The sequence below is a fragment of the Anthonomus grandis genome, chromosome 9 (assembly GCF_022605725.1).
Source record: "Anthonomus grandis grandis chromosome 9, icAntGran1.3, whole genome shotgun sequence".
NCBI lineage: Eukaryota > Metazoa > Arthropoda > Insecta > Coleoptera > Curculionidae > Anthonomus > Anthonomus grandis.
Genome location: NC_065554.1, coordinates 19,877,526 through 19,902,641, shown reverse-complemented (window position 1 = coordinate 19,902,641; position 25,116 = coordinate 19,877,526). Strand labels below are relative to the sequence as shown.

The 25,116-nt window shown below is 31.5% G+C and overlaps 1 protein-coding gene across 2 annotated transcripts in view; it reads right to left on the bottom strand.

Moving 5' to 3' along the window:
- The window catches only part of LOC126740118 (retinoic acid receptor RXR), a 79,781-nt gene extending 61,321 nt beyond the window's left edge, over positions 1-18,460 (bottom strand). For both annotated transcript variants that reach the window (XM_050446031.1, XM_050446032.1), the window contains exon 1: positions 18,134-18,460. In XM_050446031.1, coding sequence (XP_050301988.1) covers positions 18,134-18,149 — 16 coding nt within the window. In that variant the 5' untranslated portion in view covers positions 18,150-18,460. The remainder of the gene's footprint in view (positions 1-18,133) is intronic.
- Positions 18,461-25,116: the final 6,656 nt, after the last annotated feature.

Here is a 25,116-nt window from a genome sequence, read left to right as displayed (position 1 = left end):
AAAATATTGATTTTTAATTGGTTGTAACGGTGGCCCTTGTTATAGGTTTTTTTTTCATATGATTTTGACCTAAAGAATATAATATATGATTAACGAGACTTTTTTTGTATCTCGCTTTAAGATTTTAATTAAGCAAAAAACCAATAATAAATATCCGTTGAGTATTAACTAAATTTCAAAAAAATATCCGCGTATGGTTTATATTTTCTTGTCAATGTAAGTTTAGTGTTTTGTATATAAACAACAAAATATGTCTGAATGTCAAATCTGATTCACACTAATTACACATATTTTGTTGGAAAAAAAGAATTTTAAAAGGTTTTATTTAATCTGTGTATTAATGAACACTGGTTCTATTAATTTACATTATCAAGCATACAATCTGGATTTTGATAACTCGTATATATTATTAGATGTTAACACATTTTTTTATGGATTTCCAGTTTTGCTAAAAAAATATCAAAACATACATTTTGTGCCGTGTTAATGTGTTTAATTAAGGAAACAATTATAGTTTCAGAAAAGTTCCTGAGATTAAGTACGAGTAATTAATTGACTTCGGCTTTATTACCTTATTTTGCCTCTGTTTTTGAAGTTTCTTCTATTTATTTGATGTTAAGTTGGCATTTGCGACCTTTACTTTATAATAAATAGGAAAAACGTATTCGTTGCATTTTCATTTTATGATACTAAAAGGAAGAAGTGTATTTAAAAATCTATCTAAAATATAACTGATATTAACTCATCAAAGGAACTATAACATCTAAATGAACAGCAAATTCAAAATTGCTTTTATAGGTAGGTATAACAAAAGATGCTTTTCTTTAACACGTAGGTATCCTTTATCTCTCATAGTTTTTTGACCAACAACGTAGAATTATTGAGTATTTGTTAAATAAATGCTACGTTTTAGGAAAATATTGACAAATAAAAATTTTTAAATGGGCCCACTTTACATAGGTTTTTCTTTTACTCAACGTAAAATACCAGATTTCTTAAATTTATTTCAGACTATACGCACTTATGAAACCCATTCAGATTTTCAATTTTCTAATTAAATTCGTTCAAAAAAAATTAAAGGGAAGGGGACAAATCAAAGAAAAGTACTGTAATAGTTGAAATATAATTTATACTTTCTCTAAAAAAAACATATTACATTATTGTAATGTGTAAGAATATCAATACGTTTGTAAAGTGGACGATCAATACGAATCATCTTGATATAAGCTCTATTAAAATATATTTTTTCTTCCACAAAGAATATTCATTCCTTAAAATCAATAGTTGTTCTTAATTCAAGAAATGATAATTCTCATGTCAATAATAATTAATGTAGTATTAAGAATAAAGCTATACTTTTATGAAGCATATTCGGCTCTTAAAACCTAATAAGTATTCTTTATTCAAGAAAAGAACACTTCTCGTGTAAATAATAATTAATCTATATTATTAAAAAGAAAGTTATACTTAATTATAAGGTTCTAAAGCTTATAAGAACAAAATTACTTAAATATTAAGTATATGGAGAGCTGCAATACAAAGTTAACTATACTTGCGGAATGGGAAGATGACGATATTCTTAAAATAATACGATTAATTTTCAATTCAGTTTAGCTTTTTTTTCCGTATATGTGTGCTTAAGTCATGTGTGGGTAATTAATTTTCTGCCGCATGCGTGTGTTCTCAATTCCTGCCATGTTCACAGTAGTAGTTTAGTAGTAGTTAAAATGTCGTCAAGTGAGGATGAAGTTTTAATAATAGGTTGTGCTGCATTTCTAACAATGTATGATTTACTAAAAAAAGTGAACCCGAGAAGACAAAAAAGGCGATGGTGGATAACACAATTATACAAAAATATGCTTTATTAAGTGACCTACGGTTAGAAGAGTCCTCAGGGCAATTCAGGGACTTCGTCCGCATGTCATCACAAGACATCCCACAGCACTGGGTACAAATCGTACATGTCAATTAACTCCAAACACATTTCGTTACTTCATTCCATTTTCATGCAAACAGTTGGCTTGATCGGGAAATAAATGACAAATAAAGAACTGTCAATAAGTCAATAAGAGAAATACTCAAACTGAAAGTACGCGAGACAAGACGACTGCACGAAGAACGTGTACACTGAGCCTGCATACGCGGAATGTTTTCTTTGAGCGAGACCATGTGCTCAAACCATGTGCTCTCAAGTGTGTACCCGGCGTTATACAAATTTTCTTAATGCCTACAATTTTTCTTTTTTTTCTAACTATTACTATTTCTTCATTTTGGATATTTATATGTTCTGGTATGTTCAATGCAGATCTTTGAGTTTTAAAAAGTACCATGCTAATCTGATTTATTTTTAACAAACCAATTATAAGCTAGTATCATAATCTTGTCTTCCTTCTTGAAAAAGTCAGTGTGCCAAGGGATGTTACAAAAATAAACTAGTATCATCTACATAGTTAATGAAAAGTAATAATCCTATAACACTGCCCTGTGAAATACCTAAGGTAATATCTGAAAATACCCCTTCCAATATCTACTTTTTGTTGCCTTCCAGTTAAGTATTACCAAATCCACTTTAAAGTAACATCACGAATTCCATACAAGAATAACTTATGAAACAAAATTTCAGTGTGTCATATGCCTTTCTTAGATTCAACAAATTCAAAGGCTGCTGTATTAGTCGACTTGTTCTTTAAATAGCCATATTGTAATTTGCTTAGCAAGTAATTAGAAAGCATGAAATTTAAAGTTCTATCGCACATAACTCTTTTAAACACTTTTGAAAAAGAAGGTAACAGACTAATTCAATTGACTCAATATTGGGTTTATCTCCTTTTTTGTATATAGGTGTTGCAATTGCTAGCTTAAGTTGCTGAGGGAATTTGCCAGACTTAATTGAATTATTAATAATGTGTACCAACGGCTTTATGAAAGCTTTTAATGAATATTTAAATAAAGAAGTACCATCTATATCATCATGACCATTGATATGCTTATTTTTTAAATATTTAACTATGTCAAAAATTTCCCTGTGATACACAGTTATATGGAATAACCGTGGAAATTGCAATATGTAGTTGTTTTCCTAGTAATTTTGGAGCCGCTTCAGGGAGATATTTGTTGAATTTGTTTAGCTGTAGTAATTTTTCTTTTTGTTAGTTAACAGTTTATCATATTTCTTTCAGATTCTATATACATGTTCCTAAATATGCTGTTTCTATTTTTTAAAACATATAACCCCATTTATTGAATTCTTAATTTTAAAAATCACAATGCCAAAGTTTGGATTTATTATTATTTTTAATGTTAACTTTTTTTAAAGGAAAAAAGCCATCAAATGTATACACAATAATATTTTCAAAGGAATTCAATTGTTCATCAAGACAACTGTCTTCATTTGACATAATTGTCCATAAACACTATTTTTTATTTATTTCATTATATACTCCTTGCTCTATGAATTCTGGTTCATTTTCAATATTCAGAGAAAAGTTAGTTTTTGCATTAGGTGATCAGAAATATGATATTGGACTACCCCACCAAACATTGTAATGATGTTATCTATACATGTAATGCAATCTTTTGTAACCCTAGTGTACTCTTCAATCACTTATTGTAATCCATATGCATTTAATAAAATTCACTTCAATGCCTTTCTCGGTAATTAATTACAGCATGTCCTGAAATCACCAAGTATAAATTATGGTGTATTGGAGAGCCTAGAAAAAGATAAAGCAATTGATGAAGCATAAGCATTTGATACCATAAACGAAGAAAAATATGATATAAGAGAAGGAGTAAGACAAGAAGAGAGAGAGAATAATTCAGTCCCTAGTGCCTTATTTTGTACGGAAGTTTTCCAAAAGTTACTGATATCTTTAAAAGTTTCATATTACTTCCTAATAAATGATTAGTGCTGGACCAGATGGTATTCCCAATTTTCTTTAAAAACAGTGTTTATATTATTGTTCAAGGATTGATTGAGAGATTTGAAAAGATGATTGAAAAATAAAATGAGGTAATTACTCCAAATATTGAGGGCTTTATATCAATCAAAACCAGGGGTTTGTCTACTTTTCATTAATGCACTATTCATGATTTTTCTTAGTTTTCAATACTTTCAATTCACTTCACAACCATGCAGGAGCATCAAGACACGCAGAGCTGAATGAAAGTGTTAATTGTGACTAATAAGAGAAAGATAAGGGACTTTTAGACTTACCTGCTGGACTTACTACTACTAGTATTCCTAGTTTATAAGAAAATAATAATTTCGAATATCAACTGTACAAATAACCGCATGTAAAAGTTTGCTATTCCGTCATTTAATTCAGCACCCTTGTCATAAAATCTTATTTCACCGATCGTTTAGTTCATAGCCTTATTCAATATTCTTGTATATTATCTGTATTAACTGTAGTTTAATCTTGTATCTTGCGATAGATTCATTAGTCTGTCTAGGAAGGAAGAACTTCCTATATTTATTTTAAATTTGCTTCTTTGACAAGGTCGCATCTGCATATAGATATAAACCATTAAACAGACTGCGGATGAGGAATGAGCCTTATGAACAATCACATTTGCATTTCCAAACACTTCTTTAACGACAGTAGAAGCAATTCTTAGACTTCCATCATGGTTCCAAAGTAATTGTCCTCAATTTTTCAAAATGTAATGTGCAGGTGTGTATTAAATCATGGTGTTGATTAATTACTTACATAACTAAACTATTAAAATTACAGAATCATGACTCAGTCAAATCTGTACAGCCTTGCGGTGAACATAAATACCTGTGCTACCTGACTATAACCCGTCTCGAATAAAATCGACAAAACAAGCGCGGAAGCGCTCAAGGTTTGCCGAAAATCATTTTTTGGTTGTGCCAGTGCAGGCCTGCCGTAAAAAAATGCCTTCTCTTTCTTTGCAAGGTCAATTACTACAAGCTGATGGTGTTTTTCTTTTTGTTTCTTTTATGTCTACTAGTAAATGCGTTGTATATTTCAGGGGCATTAGCAGGGAAACGGATAAATTATTGATTTATTTTGTTGTGGGTCAATGCATAGTGGGCTCGTTTTACCCTAACACATAACGGATTATCTCGGGGTATAAGTGGACCGGTTAAGCAATGAATTCCTTATCGCCGCATTATTCGCTATTTATATTGAGTACCGGTTTGGACGACTGTTATCAGCGGTTTAAAAACATTTCTGGTTTTTAATGTAATATTGGCTATTATTTTAAAGTGTACTAATATTTTTTTTAAAGGAAATGCTTTTTTATACTAAAATAATTTGTTTTAATATTATTATTTATTAGTGTAACCTAATATTTATTAGGGAAAAAAGATGTAGAATTAGGTCAAAAAAGGATTATAAAATCTGGGAAATGTACAAAACCCAAATATAGTGCCGAAAAAATAGGTTAAAACGATTATGTACCTAAAAGGTGATAATTTGCCTGATTGGACAAATAAATACTTTGGTGGTCTGTACTTAAATTCTATTCCTTTTGGTATTTTGAAGTGATATCTTCAGGCTATTAATTAAATTTACTTTGTGATTTTTTAATTTTTGAATTATGGATTCGCAAGAAGAAGACAAACATATTGCTAAATATCGGTTTCTATCTTCGGGTGAACGTCGTTTAGTTTTAAAAGTACAAAATTATTTTAAACAAGAAAAAAATAACATGGAGCCATTGACATCTGTTTTTTTCAAGAAGCACTTTACATAAGATTTGCAATATGGACGAAGACAAACCAAATCTGGACAAACCCCAAACAATTAAGAGCGAAATTAGAACCATTATTTATAACATGTATAAAACTAAACAACACGTGTCGATGGCTGCCGTACTACAAATAATAAAGGACAAGGAACTTATATTAGTTTAACTAGCTTGGCAAAAGTTCAGAGAAATTGGGAATTCGTTACAAAAAGACGAATAATCGGACAGTACTGTGTGAACTTTTACATGTAGTGACAAAAAGATAGAATTTTCTAAAAAATAAAAACTCGGAAGATCTCAAACAATTTGTGTTTCTAGACGAAACTTGGATTTTTGCCAAGGGGAACTCATCAAAATCATCATAGCAAGATCGTAGCACGCAATGCTATCCCAACAGCAGTTCTAGTTAAGGAAAAAGGTACATTTTTCCATAACTAGAACTGCTGTCTTTGTTTTTTTATAAAAAATTTAACGTACATGTGCTGCAAATCCGTCCCTGGACAAGTAAAATTATTTACAATTCCTCAAAAACTTGCTTCACCACCTATCATTAAAAACTCAAAAAATTCATTTAAATAACATAGAGGGAAAAAACGACTTTTTGGAAAATTTTAAAACATTTTTATGGTTCCTGTACATACTGTAGCATTTATGTCCATTTGAAAGAGAACTCCCTGTATATGGAAGTATTAATTGCATTAGCAAGGACCTTGTATGCAAAGACAGGTATGCTAAGAAACATCTTAACTGACATGCCTTCCCAACCAGACGATTTTTTATTATTTATTCACTGAATTACTTCCTTGATAAGGTGTTTATCATCCGTTAAATTAGATAATTATTTCTAATCATTGACTAGATTTTATGCCGACGATATGCAAATTTATATGTCACTTGTTTGGAAAATATTGATGACGCCACTATCAAGCCTTCCGAAGATCTTAGTTCCCTGGCAAAAGCCTCTAAAAAGCACTGATTAAGTTTGAATCCCCAAAAATGTCAGATGCTACTATTTGGTCAATGCCAGCTAGAGAGCAATACATAATATTAATATTGCTATTGGACAACAACAATGGCTGAATAAATGCTAAAAATCTTGGAGTAATTCTGGATGTAAATTTAAGATTCTCTGAGCATATCAATAAGTGTATTTTTCAATAGCATTGTACCCGCCTTTAAAGTCCAAACATACCCAGTATTACCCTTATTAAAATTCATTAAAAATTTGGTAACTAAATGATCAAAACAAGGTCATAAATCTAGCGAAAATAAATGGATCTATATTTAATGAGTTTTCGTTTAATTTCTCATACATATTTGTTGGCCTTGGTTGATTGTCACAGGAACATGCACGTGGATTTTTCGCATTTTACTGTGCTGATGTTTGGGATGATTAATTGGATGCTATCTTATTCAGAGTCATCCTATTGATAAATATATCTAGTAATTATAATTCATCTCAAAGTGATGTCTAAGTTAAATTGTTGATGATATCTTGTTTATTTCTAATTAAATAATGTAAGTCTAGATAAATATATTAATTATATTATTTTATTTAGAATTCACCCCAGTTTTTCAAATAGTTAATTTTTTCCTTATCAATTAGAACATGCACACTTGGTCTTTAAATATACTTACTTAATAATTGTGTCACATCACATGATTATATGATCATTTCAGAAGAAAAAAAGCAAAAGTTTATGGTGGCAACATTCCAGAGAGAAATAAAGACATACCACTAATAAGAATTTTTCTTTTGGGATTATTCAGTTTTTTTACTGTTCATGTTTAAATAGTAGGTACTTACCTATAATGTTGTTTTTATCCTTTTAATGAAACATGTTGAAAAAAAGTAAAAATAAAGTTTTGTTGCGTTTTATAGTTACCAAGTCTATATTCTTTATCATCTGTTTTTTAAACATCTGTTAAAAATTTACACCTATAAAGTAGGTCATCATAATATTATGCCTAAATGAATAAGAGGTATCACTATTTATATTTTAGAAACTACTTGTCTAATATTTCAACACGACCAAAAGTTTATGCTAAGAAATCCTAGTTATCAAAATAGGACCTTGGTATTCTGCATCTCCAATATCAAAATCAGGTTTAATGAAAAACTAAGATGATAAGCCTATAATATACAAAGTAAAAAAATTAAGACTCATATAGAATTAATCATGAAGGAGAAAGACATTTATTGACTATTTATTGACATATTATTTGACATTCGTTAAACATTAAATTCCTTGATGTGAAGCAGTTCTTAACATTCTTTGGTCCTTTGTGAGATTCAGCAGATATCATGGAGGAAACAACATTTGAGAACAGAATTTATTCAGGTTCTCAAGCAATTGCAGAAGGGTTAACAAGTTTCTTTAAGTCTGCATATAATAATTATAATGATTTAACTTGCTTGCCATTTAAGCCCATGTATTTTTTTTTAAAGGCCATTAACAAAATAAAAGAGAATAAGGCTATTGGTTCAGATTGATTCCAGCATATGCATTGAAGGGTTGATGTCATTCGTTGAGGCCCTGAAGATATCTTGTTAATATTATTCTCAGAACTTCTCTTCTATTTAAACGAACTTCTATTTATCCCAAAAGGTGGCAAATGACTAAAATAATTCCTATATACAAATCTGGCTTTAGAGATGATCTCTTAATTACTATTATGAGCTCTATTTCTAAAGTTTTTGAATTAATTATCTTTTAGCGCCCGTTTGACGAAATATCTGATCGCATTACTTCATGTCAACATGTCTTCTTGCCAAAAAAATTAACTTTTACAAATCTTACCTCATTCTGTCAGTATGTTCCATGAATCTATCAATGGAAAATCCGAGGTTCATTACAGATATAGAGAAAGCGTTTGATAGAGTGAGACACTGTACAATTTTAAAATCTTTTTATTTATCGTCATATATTACTTTAGATTTATCTTCACATATTACTCGTCTAGTTCAGTCATATCTCAGTTGTACGTTGCAGTATGTCAAAATTAAAGGTTCTAAGTCATGTGTCTTTAAAAGCAGTTGGTATTCCACAAGCCACTCTTGTTTTTGCTGCTACCCCAGTTGGGGTTGCAATATGAAAAATGCAAAGGAATTATTATTTGCTGACAATTTCAAATCAGCTTTTCTTCAGATTCTATCAGAAAATGATCCAATATGAGTTTTGTGATGTTGTAGTGAGCTGATGCAAATTAAGAAGCTGCAGAATAAATGTCAGTAAGTGTGCTTATATGTCATTCACTTTAAATGGTAATCCTATAATTTAATTGCAGCTTAAATGGTTAACATCTTCAAAAAGTACCCCAGTAAAAGGATCTAGGACTAATTTTTGACTCTGCTTTTTTATTCTCTGCCTCCAAGGAGCCAAGTCTTCAAATTCAAATTGTTAATTAATTCTTTCTACATTTGAAATGCTTATACATGTCAATAAAAAAATTCAATAATACTAGAACCTAAAGTGTGATATTACTCATCAAATGAATAAAATGTATTTATAATTAAAATGTCTTTTATTTTATTTTTAAAACTGTAGTAATTCAGCTCTTAAGTTCCTGCTTAAGCTGAGTTCCATGGAAACTTTAGTATCAATGTCAAAAAGAGTAAAACCATTAACAGGATCAGCTGTTGGCCAGTCATTTATATATATAAAGAATAATATTGGGCCTAGAATAGAGCCCTAAGGTAACCCAATACTGACTCCCACCCTCTCCCAAACACATTGAATGATCTGAGATCAATTTTCTAAATAGCATTTTATTATTCCAACACTTTTAAGGCAAAATTTATAAGCATTTAGTTTTCTTAGCAGAATCCTATGATCCCACACAATCAAAAGCCATGTTAAGGTCGCAAAACAAGACAGAGTGGTCATCAAATGAATTTGTTATTCGGGAAATTAAGTTAAATATACTCAAAACAGTATTTTTATTTTCTCGAAATCCAAATTGACTTCTATGAAATAAATTATTAGTTTCAACTGTTTGTTTTGGCATATATTTTTCTAGAATTTTCGAGATTATTGGAAGGAGAGAGATTGGTCTGTAGTTTTCTGCTGCATTATGATTTGATTTTTTATAGATAGGTATTACTACAGCTTTTTTTGATATTATATGGAAAGATGCCTTCACTCAAACAAAGACTTATCAGTGAAGTGAAGAAATAGTCCATACTTGCAGTGGAGTCATAGGTTAAGGTAAATTGAAAAACACACAGTGTCCCTTCACTCATTTATTATACATATAGCTTAAAATTCCCACTACTCTCAATACTAGAACTCACTAGGTATCAGGTACCCTGGTGCTTTTTTGACTTTTCAACATACAGTTATGGTCATTTAAATAGCACACTTAAAAAATATTATTTTTTATAACTTCACTTAATCGCTTGGGTATTGACTCCACCAATTTTGCACACACGCTTGCCGGAATACTGTTCCAAGCCTCTTGGAAGTTTTGCCATAGTTCATCCAGATTTGAGGGATTTAATACCTTAATTTTGGTTTTAACGTGATCCCACAAATTTTCCAGAGGGTTCAGGTCTGGGCTTTGTGGCGGCCATTCCAAAACATCTACCACATTTTTAGTAAACCATCGTTTTATTGATTTTGCAGAATGTTTTGGATCATTATCGTGCATGAACTTACATGTAATTGGCATAAAATGCTCCATGTATGGTTCCATAACATTCTGCAAAATCTCCCTATACTTGTATTGGTCCATTATTCCCTCTATACGATGAATAGGTCCAACACCATGCTATGACATTGCTCCCCATATCATAATTGATCCTCCTCCATGCTTAACAGTTTTAATTGTGTACCTAGGGTTTAAGGCACGATTGGGAGGACGTCTAACATAGCATTTTCCACCATTTCCAAATCTATTAATCTTGGTTTCATCGCTCCATAATATGGTTTTCCAAAAATTGTCCTTATTTATATGTTGTTTAGCAAATGCCAATCTTTTTTTAATATTTCTTTTTGAAACAAGTGGTTTTTTCCTAGCTACACAACCTTTGAGATCTTTTTCACATAATCTTCTTCTTATTGTTCTTGCAGAAATATTGACGCCATATTGGTCTGCTATTTCACGTTTTATTTGGGCGGAACTTAAAAATGGCTGCTTATTCTAATAATAATTTTATCCATGTTATACGTGGTTTTTCGAGGCCTTGTTAATCTTTTCTTGTTCGTTGTGCTTTGAGTGGTCTCATAGAGAGCCAGAGCATTATAAACCATTTTCCTAGAGCAATTTAAATCTTTTGCTATAGCAGAAATAGAAAAGCCTTGATTTTTCTTTTCTATAATAAGAGCTCTCCTCTCTGGTCCACAATGTTTCTTTCTATCCACTAAAAACAAAACTACTCTTGACAATATTCAAAAATTTAAAAGTTAAAATAATACTTACTAATTAACACTCGATATATTTAATAAGAATGAAAGGTGTGCTATTTATGTGTCCAGCCTTAAAACGTTAATATTGGAATGAAATTCTGTATGTGCATATATTTTTAAAATAAACATAAAGTCTTGCATATTAGGAGGAGATTAACTGCTTAAATATTTTCTTATCAGTCAGGAATTTGTTTTTTGTAAGTAATATATGAAAAGGCTAAGTGTGCTATTTATGTGACCACAACTGTAGATGTCAATTAATTTTGAGTTTAGTGTTTTCTTTAACATCAGTCCAATAATTGACACCTCAATTCATCTATTTCAACAATAGAATTTAAAAACAGAAGTAAATAAAAGTTTTATTGACATAAATTCAAGCCTTGCAGTGTATGACTGGTGCTAATTTTAAAGATTTGTAAAGTGCAACTTATATTAATTTTAAAGTCTTTTTTGTTTCTTGTTTTTTAACTTAACTTAAAGACCTATCAGTTTCATGAGAGGTACCAATATAAAATTTACTACAGATTTTATAATTTTTACACTAAAAGACCAAATATGTCTTACTACTTTTGTTTTTAACATTAAATGAAAAATTATTTCAAATAATTTTGTGTTTCATGAAATCCAGGATTAATATTTGATTTAGGAATATCAATAATATACAGTGCCGGCCAAAAATGGAGAAACTTTTAATTTATTTTTCGATCATATAAGGTATTCATTATTATTGAATGACTATGTACTAAAAATGTTTATCTTAGCCTCAGCAATAAATACATACAAAAAATGCAGATTTTTATCAAAGGAATGTGAGTAATTAATGCAGTATTTTTTTTTATGTGGAGATAAATAAATGAACTTTTTGTAAACACATTATTAACTGAATAGTTCTTGTTCAGATCAGTTCAATTGTTTACCAGAATGCCTTGAAGTGTAAATTTATCAGTGGAAATTGCTAAAGAATTAAATCTACATAAAAGTGTTGTTTGTAAGCAAATTAAATTGTGGCCAATTAGAGGCCCTACTGCTATTATTCGAAAGCCAGGTAGGCTTCAAAAAACTACATCTGGAACTGAGAAGATTAGTAAATATTCTATAAAAAATCCATTTACCTCTATTGAAGATATAAGAAAAGCTTATTCAATTCATATCTCTCTCAATTCGATCTATTCGAAGATGTTTATGTGATGAAAACTTAAAATGCAGAAGACCAGTGAAAAAACCTTATATTTCAATGAAAAATTGACAAGCGCGTTTGAGTTTAGCAGTTTAAGGAAATAATTTTATTAAATAAACTGAAACAGAACTGAACTGACCAGTAATATGTTAGGTATTTATTATTGTCTTTTATTGGTACAGGTAATTTCTGTGTTATTATGTTTATTGAAATACACAATGCTTGTTTTTGTATTTCCTTTAATATTTATTTCATAGACACATTTTATATACATAAATGATATTCATTTCAGTTTTTTGAATATAGACCAGCCACCGCAATATATAGGGTTAATGCGCTAGTTCGCGACCATGCGCTAGTTCTCGACCACTTGAGCTTTTAATAATAAGAAAATAATCAGATTTTTCGCGCCGAAATAATTTGGAATTGCTTCTGACACCTTATGATCATCGGTAACACTTAGCGCCCCCTACATGATACTAAAAGGGTTACCTCAAAAAATCAGTTGACATCGTGCCACAAACGCATTAGCATTATGGTGTATATTTGAAAAAAAGCGTGTTGCAACAGAAAATAGTGAGTAACAGATTTTTAAAAAAAATTGTGTGTCTTTATTATATATGCTTTAGAAAGACTTTTTGATAATTTTTTCAACAAAATTTTGCTCAAAATATATTTTTTTATACTAAATATTAGGTGGTCGCGAACTGAATTCAAAATAATAGTCATTTTAAGTTTTACGACCATTGTTAAATCGTTAATGTTAAAATATTCATTTCAATTAAATGTGGTGGTAGTTCTTATATCTTGTAAGAAAAATATGATATTTCCATTAGTTTAGTTCGCGACCACCCTTTTCAAAACATATAAATTATAAATTTACTGCTGAAGTTTGATGGTCAAGAACTTCAAAACTTCAATTTAGTTCTCGACCACCCATCTTTTTGATGAATTCTATGCTCGATTCTATGTGTTTCTGGAGCGTTAAACTGCCTCGCCTGAGGAATTGCCTCGCGAGGCAAACAGGATCGTTTGTGCAAATGGTCTGTACTAACAGTTATGTTGTAGTATGTCACACTATGGGTATGTACCGTTTTCAACTGTCAGTACAGGATTGTACTGTGCTGATTTTACTGTAATTTGTCGTTCCGATTTTATACAGCGTGCTGTTTTGCTCCAAAAAAGGAACAGTTTTCAGCACTGTTTTCACAAACACAACATAACCTATAAAACTTTCGAACAAACATATTTCCTGTGAGAAAGTAAAATACACATGTACTTTTGTGCCTTTTACAGAGTTTTCTAAAAAATTTAAAGAACTAAAGAGCGCAAATTTGTAGTCTTACGAAAAATTGTGTATACCTACATTACTCATGAAAAAAGTAAATTTCAGACACTCGTGTGAATTTCAAAAACATCACCACTTGAGTGAAAAATATCACTTTCTTCACTAGTAACGTAATATACTATATTATCTTTTGAATTTGTACCTAGGTACATGAAATGCATCCTAAATTCCTCTTCGGAATATAGGTTTATCACGTTTTCCAAATAATTTGGAACGCGAATACGGGCCTGTCCTTAAGCCTGTAATTGGGCAATTTAAAAGTCTTCTTGGTCCAGTTCATCTTCCTCATCATCAGTTAATAATAAAACGGAAACGGTGTTTGCCACTATCATGGCTGCTACATTATTGGGATTCATAGCCATAGCTTTTATTTTGAACAATTTATGTTTTGAACTTGGAAAATAATTCCCACAACGTAAACAAGAAGATTCAAGAAATCAACATCAACAACACTTCTGACAGTTTTGACATTCCCCCACTATTTTACTGCACCTACAGTAGCTTTTATCCCCAGTCAATCCAGTAAAGCTTAATGACGTCACTGACACATTTATGACGTCATTCAGTACTGAATCAGTAAACTAAAATAAATATCGGAACGACGTCCAGTAAATTCAGTACTGACAGTTGATAACGGTACATACCCTATAGCAGAAAAAATTTATAATACTGTTGAACTCTAAGGAATGCCTCGGGCGAGTCCGCTCGTTCGGAACTGTCCTCTATCTTGATTGCAAATGTTTTATTTTTCCAGTGGCACGTAATAAGAAAAATTCTTCTCGCACTCGCTCAAAAAATGGTGCTCCAAAAAGAAAGATGTTTACGTATTCACAAGAAAAATTAAAAACGGCTTTAAAAGACATTAGAGAGAATGGACTTAAAATTCGTGAGGCCAGTAGAAAATATCTGGTACCAAAGACGACACTACTTGATCGGTTATCAGGAAGAAGGCCTGAAGAACTTAAAAAACCTGGACTTGCTCCCCTCCTAACTGAGGAAGGGGAAAAACATATTAGGAATTGGATTATAAATTTTTGCTAAATCAGGGTTTCCAATACAAAAAGATACTCTTATAGAGACGGTCTCACTGATCGAACGAAAGAATCTGGGCAGGAATTATTTAAGGACAACACACCAGGACAAAGCTGGTATTTAGGAGTTTTAAAAAGGAATCCGGAGATATCTCTAAGAGAAGCGGAAAGCGTTAATAAGGCTAGGGCAGTGGTCAGTGAGACTTCAATCAATAACACCTCTACACTGTCTTTGAGTTGGTGTTGCTTCAATACGAAAGTGGTTTTTAGATTTGCGAGAATATTTAACTAAAAACAATCTTATGCAAATATTTAGTGATCCCACAAGAATCTTCAATTGTGACGAATCCGGGTTTTGTTTATGCCCTAAATCAGGAAAAGTTCTGGGACCTAAAGGCTACAAAAATCTTTACGACATTAAACTTGGAAACGAAAAGGAAAATATAACTGTTCTTATGACGTTTAATGCAAGTGGAAACATTTCCTCAGCTTTAGTATTATTTCTATAATATGTGAGACCCCCAAGAGCTCTTGTTGAAAATATGCCACAAGGATGGGTGTTAGGGAAATCTGAGAAAAGATGGATGACTTCAGATGTTTTTTTTGAATACATCGTGAATGATTTTCATAAATGGACATTGGAAAACAATATTCCTAAACCACTAATTATTTTTATTAATGGGCATAAATCGCACATGACTATGTCGTTAAGTAAATGGTGTGATGAAAACCAAGTTATTTTATATGCGCTACCCCCAATACAATCCATATAATGCAACCTGCAGATGTAAGTTTATTCAAACCAATGACAACCAATTGGAAAATATTGAACAATGTATTGTCGAACAATGTAGACAAATTTCAAGTGAGTATCAAAAATGGGTTTTGGAAAATGGGAAAATGGGCTGTTGATTATACAAAATGTGTCAAGGATATAGCTGAAGCTCTTTCAACAAACAAATTACCCAGGCAAAGGCGATCAAGTGAGGGAAGGATCTCACAAAGAGACTTAACATCAGCAAAAAAAGTAATTCTAACAATTAAAGAAAACTTACAATCTTATGGAATTAACCCTGATATAATAATCATCTTTTATGAAGGACTTAGAAAATAATGAACTTGTAGTGTTTGATTTTCCTAACTTTAATGCTGACATTGTGTCAAGTACTCCTACGTTAATTACATCTGATAATAACTCTAATATAAACAATGATAGTACTATTGGTAACCTTAATATACAAATTGATTCTGCTAGAGAATATTTAAGTGCTGACCTTGATGATGTCATTAATATTACCCCTAATATTGAGCCTAATATTATAAGAGATCATTTTTCCAGTGATGCAAATGTCGATACCACTTCTGATAAAAGCAAGAATGATTGATGTTCTAAAGGTTAAAGTCTTAAAATTATCAGCTGTTACCAACAGCTTACCGCTGCAAACATCAAATAAACCATCACATTCTTTTACAAAAGTATTTGACAATCATTTGGTATACCCTGAGCCAATCAAGCAAAGTAGTGACACTAACAGAAAAAAACCGTTCTTGAAAACACCTAACGCGATTTCATCTAGTGAGTGGAGGAAATATTATGAGGAAAAAGAAAATGAGAAAACAGAAAAGAAATTTAAAACACTTCAGAAAGAAGAAGAAAGAGAAAAATTAAAGGGAGAAAAGCAAAAACCTTTAAAGGCTTTGAAGAAAAAACAAAAAAAAAAAATGGTGAAAATCCTGAAAGCTTGACAGAGCAGAGTAAGATACCATGTGCAACATGCTTCGAAGAACTTAACTGTGATACGGACGACGATCATAAAAAAAATATAGAATGCGACTATTGTGAACAATGGTATCACAAAAAATGCACCAAATTCATTGATACCCCATATAATATTGTCGCAATTCAAGACTACAAATGTGATGAATGTTAAAGTACGTTATTTTCAAATTTAGTTTTAACTTTTTACTTTATTTGTAAGCGCTAATTTTCGTTTTACTTTTTATTATTAAAAACCAACCCACATGTTTTTTTCTTTAACTTTTTTGTTCCTATTTCCTATCTGGTTTTTTTTTTTACTTATATAGAGCATTTTTATTTGTCTTGTTTTTTTTTTAAATAAATAAATATTTGTTTTTGTGTTATTTTTTGTTAAGGCTTTTTTATTAAGGTTGCCTATACTATGCAATCCAATCGCCTTAAAGTTGTTTAAAAAAAAAGTGGTCGAGAACTAGAGAAATGGCACTTTTTAACTATTTTAGTAAAAAAAAAAAATTTAGAATACACCACAATTAAAAATATTTATTTAAAATAATTTAAAACTGTTTAGAGATTTAGAAAAAGTCACTATGGTAAGTGATAGATTATTATTTCAATTTTCACAACATTTGAAAGTCTTTTTGTTTATCATTTTATTGTCTACACTCACAATAAAGTGTAGCCACTTTGTTATGGCCCCAAAGATGAAAAAAAAATTATGTAGTCTCTTAACAATTGAGACTAAAACATTTTTTTTAATATTTATTACACATTAATCCCTAACCATCTTATCAATATTTCGAAAACATTTGTATTTACTTCACTTCTAGTTCGCACTGAAGATGGCCTATGGGTCGAGGTGCTTGCCTGCATGGAACAATACAGCAATTGCCTCAAATACAAAAACCATCTTTCTTTTGTATTTGTTGATATCAATATGAATTTTATTTTTTTTTTCAATTGAAGGATTTCAAGGAAATCAATATATTTTTTTGCAGGGCCCAAAAAATGGGTCAACCTCTGCTTTTAGTAACTTTCTTTTATAATGTGACTTCTACCTTTTTGATTTTATTAATGGTCAATAAAATGATTTGATATTATTTAGACTGCATAATAGTGGGGCAAATTATCTGGATACTAGCAGATTTGGATTTTTCTTATTTACCTACCATTATCCCAATTTACCCCATTTATCCTTACTAATTTGGAACTAATCCACTATTTCTTTATAAACTCTTTTAGTAATAATTCTTTAAATTTGGCACAAATGCATTAAAATCCAAAAGACTCTATAGGATGGGTGTATTCTATACACTGGACTGACCCACTCAATACTAATATCACGAGCGCCACCTGTTGTTCCCTTACGTAATGACATAACTGTAGGATCTGAACTGCTGATGCAGTAATCTACAAATTATATTATTATGGAGGAAAAATTCGGTTTTATTTTTCTATAAATATTTTCTTAATAGAAACTTCTATGCTGTTAAAAATCATAACCTCGAAGTTCTTTTATAAATTATTAAAGCAAAAGGCTTTCGACAATAATAAAAATCACTGAGACATAAAAGAAATAAGGTCAATGGTCACTGAAAACAAGCTGACCGTGACTTTGTTCATTGCCCTTTGACAAGAAAATGGGGTCAATGAAAGAAACAATTCATAGTCTGCAGGATTTAGAAGACTTACCTCTGTCTGGGTCCATAACGGTCTACGGGAATCAGGTAGACGAGCACCCAGGTAGTAAAAATCAATCCTTTCAGTCAAAACTTCGTCAAACCCGACAAGAAACAGTTGAATGTGTCAAGAACCAAAACCAAACATGGCCACTGGGCTTGGATTTCGCTTTTTTCCAGTTAAAATGCGGATTTCTCACTTAATTTAGTTGTTACACGGGGGCAAGAAAGTCCGAACTTTCCCATGCAAACCGAGTTTTTCTTAAAACTCCCATAGAAATTCACTATTTTTAACAAAATTTGGAACTTAGAACTAGAAACACACAGACACAGTCAATGCAGAGAAACCTCAGGCCGGTGGCGCCATCGTTCGTATATACTTAGAAATTTGGTGCTTTCTAAAATATTATTCCCTAAATGTTCGGAAATATTAGTTTCGATTTATGATGTCAAATTGTAAATTTAATGTAGTTTTTATAGTTACATTACAAAAGTAAATGTAAACCAAATTTTAAGATAAAACATAAGCATTTTACATCCTACAGATTTCTCTGAGCAATAGTTTAATCTAGAGCCAACAGATGGCTCTAGAAATTATATCAATAAAAAATAAAGACAGAAGAAGGAATGTAATGAAAGGTGCTAATACATCCGGCCTTGAAAGCTCCTTGTTCATGTATAATAATTTTCCAGAGGCGTGCCAAAAATTACCATTATAATAGTTTCAAACTGTTCAGTGTTATACCACAGAATAAACGATCACGATCGATAATGAGATCGTTTATTCTGTGGTTATACTCTAAATGATAAGAGTAAGGGTAATTTATTTATTTATTTGTTTTATTTCAGGAAAATGCGTACATACTAAAGTCGAAATTATACCCATTTATATTGACGTCATTTTTGTTTATCTCTGTTTGGCATATTCCAAACAGCGGCGACAACAAACTTTTGAAAAAAATTGGTGTCTGATGATTATTCATCTTTTATATAGGGTCAGTTCACCGGTTATCCGGCCATCACTAGAAGTTCTAGAAGTTCTAGTTCTCGGCCTTTTTGTGACTAAAAGCCAAATATTAAGGAAATTTATTGCTATTGGCCTACTCTGAATGATAAAATCGTTTCCCGCATCTTTTTTCTGTCAAAAACGCCGGGGCTTAAGATGACATTGCAAATGACAAGCGCGCGAAAAATCATTTAGTTGTCGACCTTCCAAGCAACAGACCACACGTGTGTGAAAAGTGCAATTTTGCTTAGTGTTGTGAACCAAATAAATAGTAAGTCTCTTACAATTTTGTTGTTTTAGGTGAATGTAATATACATTAGATTATAAGGGTTAAAACGTGTAAATATATTGCTAAAATTTAGCAAAAAATGATTTTACAATTAAAATATTAAGGGGCCGCGATCCGGTTTAAAAAAAGTTAACTTTTTTAGTTCTCGGCCAGAGGGGCCGAAAATTAGTTTAAAAGGTTATTTTTCATTTTTAAATAAAACTGTAAAAAATAAGTGTTATCAGATTTTTGTTAGTTTTTATATTTAGATTAACAATGCTTCTTTTCTGATATTAGATTGCGGCCTGCAAATTAAATTGAAGATGGTGTTTATTTTAATAATAAAATTATCCGGAAAGATACGGGCCGAGATCTGGCATTTTTCGGCCATTGTGAATATTGCGGGGGCCGATAATTAAAATCATCGTAGAGTTAAGTCACATAATAAACGATCTCATGAGATCGTTTATTCTGTGGTTAAGTCATTTCGGTTCTCGGCCTAAACACAATTCTAAAAGTTTTGATCCTAACTTTTTTTTCAGTGGCTAGATCGAAGAAAAAAAGAACCACTAATACCAAGGTTATTCGACCCAATCCATCGAAGGTTCGAAGGAAACTGTTTAAGTACAGTGAAGAGAATTTGAAAAATGCACTTTTTGAAATTAGAGAAAACAAAATGTCAATAAGGGAGGCAAGTCGAACATTTGGTGTTCCCAGGGCGACCATCCAAGATAGGATAAAAGGGAGAGTACCAGACGTCCTGCGAAAACCCGGACCACCTCCTCTATTAACTGTTGATGGTGAAGAAAAAATTAAAAATTGGATTGTTAATTTAGCAAAATGCGGTTTCCCTATTACGAAGCAGATGCTTTTTGATACAGTGTCAAAAATTAACGCTGATCCCGCAGAAATCCCGATGAGAGAAGCTGAGGGAATAAATAAAGCCAGAGCTGCAGTTACAGAACAATCCGTAAGAAAATGGTTTCATGACCTCAAGGAGTATTTAGAGAGTAATAATTTGTCTTACATAATGAATGATCCAAGGAGGATTTTCAATGGTGATGAGTCGGGATTCGCACTGTGTCCATCCAGTGGGAAAGTTTTGCATGGGAGTGTTGTGGATGGGCATAAATCCCACCTTAATATGGCAATAAGTACATGGTGTGACGCAAACCTAATTATTCTATATGCTCTACCTCCCAACACTACGCACATGCTCCAGCCGGCTGATGTTAGCGTGTTTAAGCCAATGAAATCGGAGTGGAAAAAAACTGTTCATAATTGGCAAAGAAAACCAGAAAATCTGAACTGCTCTGTAACCAAAATTAATTTTTGTAGCCTGTTTAACGAGATACTCTCTGAACCAGAAAGATTCGAAACTTCAGTAAAAAATGGTTTTAGAAAATCGGGAATATTTCCATTAAATCCCGATGCCGTAGATTACAGCAAATGTGTGGCTGATAAAGCAGTAGCGATAAATAAAAGTAAAAGAAAATCAATCGAAAATATAACGAAGCGTGACATAACTTCTTGCAAAATAGTTATTAATAAAATAAAAGACAATTTAACATCCTACGGTATAAATGTGGACGTAGTGTTAATCGTAATTAACTTACTTGAACCACAATGTTCTTCAACCTCGAAAAAAGATAACCAAAATAAGAGTAATAAATCAGAAGCCAGTTTAGAACTACTAATAGATGTAAGTAAGGGTGTGCTTAACATTGATGACAAAAATCAATCAGATATTATTATTCAAAACAACGACCTTGATACTGACAAATTAATATTTGATCTCAACTCAGATCTCAATATTCCTGATAAAGATAGTAAAGATACACACTTTTCTGAAAACGTGGAGATAATTCACATGGAGACTGAATTTTCCGAAAATCAGCAGGTAAATTTTTCATCTTTTGTTGATAATAATTTGAATATTGACGGCGTAAAAATTCAAAATATTATGACTAGCTTCTTTCTAAATAATGGTAAAGATGATCAAGATGATGATCTTCCACTGATTGATATTTCTGAAATTTTAGCGGTTCCTACACGCGGTACAACATTTAATGATGATATTTTTGAAACTGAAGTAGGAAATGTCCCAAACGTCGTATGTGGTAATGAAAATAATACTAATAATCTTGACATAGTCAAAAAAGGTAGTTCAAAGATTAAAGAAAAACGGTGCCACGAGGAAAAAGACAAAAGAATACTGTCGGAGAGAAATATCAACGAAAATAAAGAACCTGAAACCAGAAGAACCAGAAAAACGAAAAAACTGCGGTTCAAGGTACTGAAAACATTGATAGAATGCATGGTGCATTTACCGAACATCTAGTATATCCTGAACAAGTTAAACGTAGCAAAAATACAAACCGACCGAAAAATGAAAGAGCACCAAGTGCAATTAGCAGTGACAAATGGAGGGAATATTTAAAAAAAAAAGATCAGGAAAAAGAATTTAAAAAGGCTGAAATTGAAAAAAGAAAAGAAGAAAGAATAAAGGAAAGGAAGGAAATAAAAATTGAGAAAAACAATAAGAAACAAAATAAGAGAAAACCGGATTTAGAATAAACAAAAACCAAAAAAAAGATACCATGTGATATGTGTAAAGAAACTCTTAATAGTGACACGGAAGAAGAAGATCATAAAAACATTGGTTGTGACTATTGCGCAAAATGGTTTCACAAAAAATGTACGGAATTCTATAATGTTCCCTATAATGTTGCTGCAGACAAAGAATACAAGTGTGATGAAGTATTTAGGTTTTAAGTTTTCCATATATTTATTATAAGTTTATCTATAACGTACTATATTACTTTGCATTTTAATGTGAATAATTTATACTAGAGTATCCTGTTTTGTCGAGACTGATTAGTTTTAATATAATTGCTCATTTTACCTTCAATATTTAAGAATAAGTTGTTTTGTTTGTTTTTAGTTAAAAAGGAATTATTTATCTAAAAAGTTTTTTATTTAAATTAAACTGTTTATTTTTAATAAAACTTGTTTAAAAGTAAAATTTTACACTGATTTTCTTTAATTTAAAGATAGGTAAGTATTTATTAACAAAAACTTTTTTAAAAATGTGTAACCCTACGTAGAAAAATCTAGAATATTATTTAAATAAAATAGGTTTTGGTGTAGCCGAGAACCGTATATCTTCCAAGCAAAAGACAGCAAAGACCAAAATTACAACATATTTGAAACATAGAATTCGGGACACAATTTATTCTATGTAGTATGTACGCCAGAAAAGAATAATTATGTAATATTGGCAACAATAAGAGAAAAGTTCAGGGAAGAAATTGAATATTTTGAGTTTTCCATTGACTCCTTAAGAAGATGGATCAATAGTATAGGCTTTAAGTGGAAAAAATCAAATAACAGAAAATATTTGATGGACTTGCCAAATATTGTTCATAAAAGAATCAATTTTTTAAGGGAGTATATCAAAAATAGAAATGTAGGTCCGGAAGGTTTTACTCCAGTTTTCATTGACGAGACGTGGATTTTTAGCAAGGGATCATTTCGTAGTAGCTGACAAGATGACACCAAGCACACGGATTCAAGGAAAAACAGTGAAGGTAAAAATTATCTGGTTATCTTTTTAGATTTTTTTTAAATAAAAACTATTGCCCTTGTAGGGGCCCTTTAACTTCATAATTTCATCTGTTTCATAGTTTCATATAATTTCTCTCTAAGACAACATGAGGGAATTTAACTCCATACACTACTCGTATGTGCATGGAACATTACTTAATAATTATATTAAATTTATGTTCTGGAAGAATGATTTCTAAAAGAAGAGAATTGAATTATCTTTTATTTTTAAGGTCATCGCTATGTCGTGGTCCACGCCGGAACCAAAGATGGCTTCATCAAGGGTGCAAATTTAATATTAAAGAGTGGATTAAAGACGGGAGATTATCATGACTATATGTACAGGAAAAACTTCAAAAACTGGTTTAAAACTCAGCTGGTTTCAAATCTTCCCCCAAAGTCATTTATAATCATGGACAATGCAAGTTACCATTCTGGTTTATTAGAAGAAATCCCGAGAAAATCTTGGACAAAGCAGAGACTGACCGAATGGTTGAAGAAAAAGAATATTGACTTTTCAGAAAAAGCCATGAAAGATAAAATATGGAGTATTGCACGCAGAAACTGCCCTAGTGAAAAAAGTACTTCCTTGATGAATATGTTAAACCTTTAGGACATAAAATTTTGCGACTGCCACCATATCATTGCCAGTTTAATGCAATTGAAATGGAATGGTCGGAATGTAAACGAAAATATGATCAATATATTTCCAATTTTAAGGGGTCAGCTTCAGAAGTTCTGACTACATGGGTAAGGGTAATAAACGAAATTTTATGAAAAATATGTTTTTCATACAGAAAAGGTAATTGAAAAGGCTTAAGAGGCAATACAAGTGTGTGATGCCTATGACATTTTCCCACTTGTGATTACGACTGACGAAGACGACGATGACGAAGACAATATTTCTGATTTCAGTTCTGACTCTGACAATACTGACGAGATTGATTAAGCTTTTTTTGTTCTAGCAAATTTTATTTTATGATCGTCGTTTAAGTATTCAATCATATCGTTGCAAATTCATTAACTTGGTAATGCAATATGGCGTGTTTTTTTTGAGTTTGTATGTTTTATTTTTTGGAATGGTATTTTCCTTCAAGCAGCATTTTTTTTCATGAACAAGTAAATTAAATTGTCAGTATTTAAATTTTTCCCAGTGAGTTAAAATAATTTTATACCATTATTCACAATTTTTGTAAGCTCGGTTTTGTTACGTCTACTGCTCGTAGGCGCCTAAAACTTATCTGTAATCCTTCGCACTAACTCTGCAAAAAAAATATTAAGGATATTAGCAATATTGAGGTTGCCAGTAACTTTGTGTTCCTAAATTTTTGTTCCGCGACCAGAAGTTCGTGATTGATTCAGAACGACGAAACTAAGACAAAACGGTTGGAATTTTTTTGATAACTCTCATAGAAGCCGACATATCGGCCTTCAAAGTTTGGGTTTTTTCATTTTTCGGGTATACCCCCCCGTTTGAATTTTTTTCAGAAATTTTTTTTTTATCGAATTCGAACTAACTATACCAGCGGATTGTTCTTATCAAGTAGATCACGAAAATACCGGGTTATAACAGAATTCGATCAGAAATAAGGGAATGAGAGCGCTTTGAAAATTCGAAAATTGTCACTTTTTGACCTCGTTTTTGAGGCCAAAAATGCCATACCTCGGCTATCGTAAAAACTACGACCTTACGGATAGTCTCCTTGGATTCAGAACGACGAAACTAAAACAAAACCGTTGGAATTTTCCCGATAGCTCCCATAGAAGCCGAGATATCGGCCTTCAAAGTTTGGGTTTTTCCATTTTTCGGGTATACCCCCCCGTTTGGAATTTTTCAGAACAATTTTTTTTTCGAATTCGAACTAATTCTACCAGCTGATTGTTCTCATCAAGTACATCACGAAAATACCGGGTTATAACAGGATTCGATCAGAAATAAGGGAATGAGAGCACTTTGAAAATTCGGAAATTGTCACTTTTTGACCTCGTTTTTGAGGCCAAAAATGGGCATCAAAAATGCCATATCTCGGCTATCGTAAAAGCTACGATCTTGCGGATAGTCTCGTTGGATTCAGAACGATGAAACTAAGACAAACCATTGGAATTTTCTTGATAA